Raw genomic sequence first — 7355 nt, forward strand, 5'->3', positions numbered from 1 at the left:
AGCAGTGATTGGCCGCATCGAGTCCGTGTTTCTTTACGTAAAACGCATCGCGCAACCCATAAAGGAGTGACCACTTCTATTCCAGAGGAAAAATTGTACCAAACAGAAAAGTTGAAAATAACTTTTAAATAAAATGTGTGTGCTTACTAGCTGGTCTTTAAATTATTTATGCTTGTGAAATAAGTTACAGTAGTGGTAGTGACTGCAGTAGTAATGGTAGTGACTGGTTATAGCTGAAAAAGTAGGTCGATTGAAAGAGGAATTGATTGTTTGAATATACAGTTTAACCCACTATAATAACTCAACACCTACAAACCACCCCAAAATAACTCATTAACTAACCCATACCCTATGACAACCCAATTTATTCCAGTTTGTCTACAAATGTATAATTGATATGTTGGATTCACATCTCCATCTCATTCAAAAATCTAAGTTAAATAATAGGACTAAATCAAATCAAACTGTATATAAAGTGCATTTACAGTTTTAACAGATGGAACTATCCAAGCAGAAGATGCATCTCCTTCAAATGTTGATATTTAGTTGCATTGACAACCAAACACAATTCAATATCACTTTTGAAATACAATAAATAGCCTATTAACTTTTTGACAAGTAAACAAATGACGTGTTGGCTTCACATCTCCAACTCAACCAAAAATAAAAGTTAAAGAATTATATTAAGCTAGTGGCTCAGATGGAACTTTCCAAGCAGTAGATACATCTACTTTAAATGTTGATATTTGGTTGCATTGTCAACCAAACACAATTCAATATTACTTTTGTAATACAGTACATAGCCTAAAGCTAAGGCTATCTTACAAACTAATGTAACAATAAACCTTAAATGAGTAACACATCCATAGTTACTGTAACTATGCATTTCTTCTTATGTAATCATATAAAGCGTGCATGTTGAAGATAGCATGCACACAGTAGGTTGTTGCAGGTTTGTGGAGATCTTCACAAATGTGAAAATAATCTGTGCAGAATCTCAAATGGCATTGATCACTTGCACTTTTAATGTAAGCTCAACTGCAGTCCAGGTCATTTGGTTCTGCTATTAGATGAAGCACAGTGATAACACAATCTGTTGTATAAATAAACAAAACATCATTGTATTCCCATTTTAACTTTGATGTGGTTTTAAATGGTTGAAAGCACAGTGATAGACATTTGGGTGACAACTAAACCAAAAATCAGACATTGTTTTTCCATTGGAATTTGGTTGTGCTTTTAGATCGTTGAAAGTATAGTGATAACACATTGGAAATTCAATCAACTTTTGGCTGTCTTTTTGAGTGGGTAATCTCATTGATTACCGTCTCAACCAAATATTACCCAATTATCCACGTTGAAATTATGTGGTGTGCCCAGTGGGATATGGAGGTGAGTGTATATCAATGTTTGTGTGTGTGTACGTGCGTGCTTGTGTGAGTGGGTCACAGCAGCGGTTTGACCAGGTAGGTGTGACAGGGCTTCTGGTAGTGTTTCACCAGGTCGTCCATAGTACTGAATTTGATGTTTGCCCCCGACACCTCTTCTGACAGGTCAACCTTGTAGTGAAAGATCTTCATATCCACCTTCAGAAACACAGAAAAGTCACAGGGTGAGGGAATAGAGGGAAGAGGAGAGAGAGAGAAGAGGAGCTGGATGGCCTCCTGTAGCTCAATTGGTAGAGCATGGCGCTTGCAACGCCAGGGTTGTGGGTTTGATTCCCACAGGGGGCCAGTATGAAAAATGTATGCACTCACTAACTGTAAGTCGCTCTGGATAAGAGCGTCTGCTAAATGACGTAAATGTAAATGGTTGAGTTTACCTCTTTTACAGTAGAGGGTACAATGGCTCTACTGTAAAGTTATAAGATTCCCCACAAGATGGCTTTCCCAATGAAAACCAGTCAGATTAACATGCTATATTAGAAGGAGAGAATTACACTGGCCAAAAAGATCACAGCAATCACAGCCACCATTTATCATACACCATCTATCTAACCGCTTACTTCCTCAGGCACCAGTTCAGACCACCAGACTAAGGATTCATGTTTTCCATCCCGAGAAAATTGCAAGCCTTTCCCAGGCATCCCGAGATTCCCGTTCAAACCAGAAACGCTATTTAAAAGTATATAACACCAGCCCCAAACAAATCAGTTGGGTTCTGTTTGATGTTATATTGATATGTTAAATAAATGTGTAATTAGTGCTTCCCTTGACCAGAACCTGTTTTCAGTTTGTTTTGTCTGTTTACATAGTGTTCTCCTTCACTTTAACCAAGCTATTAAATGAGAGAAGTCTGAGTGATTCAGGTTTTATTGACTTCTTTATTTTGCCACTCAACCCAAACTTTAACAACCTGTATGTGTGTTAGGCAGAACGCCCCATGCTCTTGTTTAAACCTGGGGTGGCGTAGTGTGGCATATGCATTTAGTTTTCTTTCAAATAAGCTAACAGTGGCATTTTCTGATGTTTTCAACGTGATTCTTCTTTGCTTTCACCACAAATGGAAGAGAACAAGAACAGCTCTGCTATTTCCCCCTTGTGAATGTTTATATTTGGAAGTCTAGGAAGGCATGGACCGGAGAGTGCACATTGCTCCAAAAAAATCAGTCTCTGCTCAAGTACACACAGGTGTGAAGAACTACATGTTAAGCTTGTATCGGCCCTTACCCAGAATCACCAACCCCCCTCACCCCAGTTTGACCCCCTCACTCGAAAGAGGCCTATCGACTTTAACGGCACAACTCTGCTTCCTACCCCGCTAGCCTGGAATGATCTTTAATGATCATGGTCACAGAGTGAATAAGGTCCACAGGGGCAAAATACATTGGTCCTTAGTAGTTTTGGAATGCTCAGCACTTCATTAAAAACAAAACAACTAGCAACATCTGAAAGCTAAAAACATGGAATACGCCCTTTTAACCAAAGCGGTGGAGCAGAGCTTCATATTTCACTACCTAACCAATTTGTCCAGAACCCATAGCCTATGAAAACCTATTACTACCATTAGCATACCACCCTGCATCCCACTGCTGGCTTGCCTCTGGAGCCAAGCAGGGTCGTTCCTGGTCGGTCCCTGGATGCTCCTGAAAGTGGTGTTGGAGGACCAGTAGGGGGCACTCTTCCCTCTAGTCTTAAGACCAAAATCCCAAAGCCCATGGGGAAGTGATGAGGACATCGCCCTGCGTAGGGTGAAGTCTTTCGGATGAGATGTTAAACGGGTGTCCTGACTGTCACTAAATATCCCATGGCATTTATCGTAAGAGTAGGAGTGTTAACCCTGGTGTCCTGGCTAAATTTGGGCGGCAGGTAGCTTAGCGGTTAAGAGTGTTGGGCCAGTAACTGAAAGATTGCTGGTTCAAATCCCCGAGCTGACTAGGTGATATCTGTTGATGTGCCCTTGAGCAAGGCACTTAACCCTACTTGCTCCTGTAAATTGTTCTGGATGAGAGCATCTGCTAAGATGTAAATTCTCAACCTCTTCCCATGTGCACCTAATCATCTCCCTCATTTTTAATTGGCATAATCACTCCTCATCTCTCCAGCTGAGATGTGGTGAGCATTCTGGCATAAATGGTTGTAGTGTGAAGGGGGCGCTACACATTGGTGGTGGAGTTTCCCAGCCTTAGTGCTTTGAGCATTTGGAAAGGCACTAGATAAATGTAGGGCCCTATAAAAATCTGTAACATTTTTAGCCTGATTCCATTAAGTATTTTTCCACGTTTAGTTTTTCAAGGTTTCAGTTTCTGTTTTTTCAGATAAAAAAATAAAATAAAATAAAAAGTCACAACAGAAGACAACTAAATTGGATGTTCTAAATACAAAAACAATGGTTACACCACATCAAGAGACCACTTTTGAGGTCTGGATTCTTTTGCGAATTTTTGATTTTGGGGTGTGTTTACCCTTTAGTTCCAGTGTGCACCTAGCAAGAGGTTGTTTAGCTGTGTTTTTGTAGTGCATATGTGATGGTAGAGTTTGCTAAATAAATACCCACTGTATTGATGCAAATAATCATGATATTCTGCCAGGTAAGCATAGGCTACTTTGTAGTTAACATTTAATTGAAAAGGTTTATGGGAAAGCCTTTCCATCTAGCAGAGGACCTTCATTAGCATCATCCCTAACGGCTACACAAAGTGGCAGATGTGCGCGCCACAAATACAGAAGAGGAATTCTCGTAACCTCTTCAGAAAGTTGCAGAAAATACGAATCACCGATGCATTCTGTTCATGTCTTATGTCATGATAAACTTGGGCAAATGTATTCATTTTCAATAGGCTACATTTAGTTGGTTCCCTACTAATAAGTTCAATATATTTTTGAATATTGTTAAATTCCGTTTTAAATGTCTGGATTCCGTGATTCCGTCAGCGTTCTCCACATCGCGGATTTTATAGGGCCCTATAAATGCAATCAATCATTACTACAACTGCTGTCTATCATAAATACTTCTAGCAAGCACACATTTTATTTAGGAAATGTCCCTTTCTCGTAATATCTTTGGTTATTCTACTAAAAGTAAAACTTACTCAAATTACAAAAACAACCTCACTACAACATAAATTAAATATATTACTCAAATGTTATTGGTAAAATGATAACTCAATAAAAAAAAATGTTATATCTGGGGATCATGTAGGAAACATGAAAGCTTTAATTAATAAAAACATATATGATGCAACATAGGCCTTATAATATTCACAACATTGAAAACAATTGGTATTTCATTACAATCAGTAAATCAAGCTACAGTCCACAACACATCTGAAAATAAATTAAAGTGTTACAATCAAACCCTAGAAGAAAATTATGTAAATTTACGTTCTACATGTATTTTTCTACAAATAATCCATGTATCCTGTCCAGTTTGGATATTTTCTATAATGTAGGTACAGTATCATCCAGCCACTTCATCTAACCATTGAGCATTTTCAAGAATGTATCTCATACCCATGGACCATCTGGGGATAGACCTGGCAGGGATGACCTCAACCTTCTGAACCTTCTGGGTCATCCATCTATATGGAAAATTAGATTTTAGTATGGTAACGGGAAGGGAAAGGGGGATACCTAGTCAGTTGTACAACTGAATGCATTCAACTGAAATGTGTCTTCCACATTTAACCCAACCCCCTCTGAATCAGAGAGGTGCGGAGGGCTGCCTTAATCGACATCCACATCTTCCAAAGTCTCGCAAAAACAGTGACTCGTAACTTCAGTTGGACTCTTGTATATGACTTTAAACTTGACTCAATGTTCTAAGAATAGTCAACGGTTGAATAAAACAATTAAATAATTGACCTTTGACCTAGAAGAGTCTTACCTGCAACACAATGTTAACCTGCATGGATCATAACATGCATCTGTTTATGAAGAGAGAGACTTGAGATTTGACTCAGACTCGCCCTGTTGAGACTTAAGACTTGACTAATGCACAAAGACCTGTGACTTAACTCAGACTTTCCTAAAGTGACATATTGATAAGACTGGCTGCATGTGCTGGATAAAAACAACATACACTCAACCATGTCAACACAACACTCAACCATGTCAACACAACACTCAACCATGTCAACACAACACTCATTAAAATGTGTTTTCAACGTGAAATCAACAAAAAATGTCACCGGATTTAGGTGAAAATTTGGGTGAAAATTGTTGATTCGTTCAACCAGTTTTTGCCCAGTGCTCCGTCTATTGATTTACCTTCAGACTGACAACTCTCTTGACCTCCACATCCATGCCTCCTATATAGTGAGGACCCGCCCAGTCTGCCTCATCTGCCTCCTCCTCAGAGGAAAACATGACAAATCCCAACGCACTGGCACTCTTTGAGTCAGAGTCCTGCGGAGTCTTCTTGATCTGTTTTCAAAGGATGGACCATCATCATAACCAATAAAAACGCCAATAATTCAAGAAAATACTTTGTTTTAAAGGGGTCAATCTGTGATTGCTACATCCATTTATGGACTTTTAAATGAATTATATATATCCATTGATTCTTGAAGAATATAACTTACAAATACCTCGTGAGGTTATTAGTTCAACTGTCTTACCCCATCAGAATGCAAAATATAAGCTAGTTTTACTGACTGTAGACAATGTAATTGTAAACAAACCCAGTTTAGTTTCAAAACATCATTTTGATCTCATGGATTTTCAGTCCATCTATGAATTTGAAAGTGGTCAAATATTTTGTTTTGTTGTTGTTTAAAAATGCAGATTGCCCCTTTAAAAAAATGTAAGGTTTAGGCCTTATCCACCTGAGGCTAATGCTACAATAATTGATATGACTTTTCAGTTTACCGTGCATGCTGTAATGCTGCCCCACCGTTGGAAGTAAGCTTGTAGGTATCCTTCATTTATGTAAGTGCTGAGATCCTTAATGAAAAGCCCGTGATCCTGTCCAACAGATAAAAATAAAGCCATTCATATTTTAATTTTAAAATGTAATCATAATAAAGTAACTATTCCTATTACAGACATACACTACAACCAGACATAGGCTACTAAGAACTACAGATGTCTGACCTTAATTTGATCACATTGTTGTTGCAGCAAATCAAAGACTTGATTTGGCATAACCAAAAATGTATCAACCCCTGCAAAAATGTACATGAATTATAATCCACATTTCCTGTTGCTGCTGGATTATTTTCTTGCTGTGACAAACTGGTCAAATTAAGATCCTACACCTGTAAGTGTTATTGTGTTTGAGGATGGTCAGAAAAAGGACTGTTTGTTTACCAGTTTACACTTTTTGGCCAAAGCAGTCATGTATTTTTTAGGGAGGGATATGTACACTCTCCTTTGAGGCTCCATGTTCTTCATAACTAGAGGGAAACAGAATAAAATAAATATTTCATTTAACCCTGTGAAAACCTGTAGTCTTTGGATATTTGCTTTAGACAAAAACAAATCGATCAGTGTAACTTTTTCTATGCTTTATAAAATACACACAAATTGTATCATTGTCATAATTAACTTAACATGAAAATAACCTGTTAGAGCAAGAGACATTAACTAATATTTCCTTAGTAGACTTTCTCTGCAATAAAAGGCCCAAAATGCGATCTTTCACTAGAAGTATAATGATAGAGATTGTGTTACATACCAACAGAGGCCGTAGAGATGTACTTCCACCTGTTCGTTTGGTAGCCCTAAGAGCATTGCCTAGGAAAACCCATTATAAGATAGAATTGAAGGGGTGGATACAAGGTTTCTCTTCCTGCATCACAAGATGATGTTGCAATCCTACTCTTGGTTTTCTACAAGTTCCATGTTACTCACCCTGCAGCATAGCTCACATATACTGGATTGAATTACACAGAAATTCCTGAGTAAAAGGGCATT

At 38.2% G+C, this 7355-nt stretch overlaps 1 protein-coding gene across 1 annotated transcript; it reads right to left on the minus strand.

The window, feature by feature from the left end:
* Window positions 1-4951: 4951 nt before the first annotated feature.
* On the minus strand, window positions 4952-7355 carry LOC311103781 (heterogeneous nuclear ribonucleoprotein A3-like). Its single transcript, XM_084145434.1, has 5 exons — window positions 7117-7355; window positions 6750-6835; window positions 6309-6404; window positions 5709-5864; window positions 4952-5020 (listed from the first exon to the last, which is right to left on the minus strand). The coding sequence occupies exons 2-5, from the start codon at window positions 6831-6833 to the stop codon at window positions 4991-4993; spliced, it is 366 nt and encodes a 121-aa protein (XP_084001560.1). The 5' UTR covers window positions 6834-6835; window positions 7117-7355; the 3' UTR covers window positions 4952-4990.

Source organism: Coregonus lavaretus, assembly GCF_964263955.1.
Source record: "Coregonus lavaretus genome assembly, chromosome: 28".
NCBI lineage: Eukaryota > Metazoa > Chordata > Actinopteri > Salmoniformes > Salmonidae > Coregonus > Coregonus lavaretus.

What these genes read in the sequence shown, in the direction of transcription:
- LOC311103781 (XM_084145434.1), bottom strand. Translation starts at nt 6,833, where the DNA reads ATGAAGAACATGGAGCCTCAAAGGAGAGTGTACATATCCCTCCCTAAA. An exon ending in TGGCCAAAAAGTGTAAACTG is followed by an intron (nt 6,405 to 6,749) that starts GTAAACAAACAG and finishes TCTGTTGGACAG; the next exon opens with GATCACGGGCTTTTCATTAA. An exon ending in GCAGCATTACAGCATGCACG is followed by an intron (nt 5,865 to 6,308) that starts GTAAACTGAAAA and finishes CTTTGAAAACAG; the next exon opens with ATCAAGAAGACTCCGCAGGA.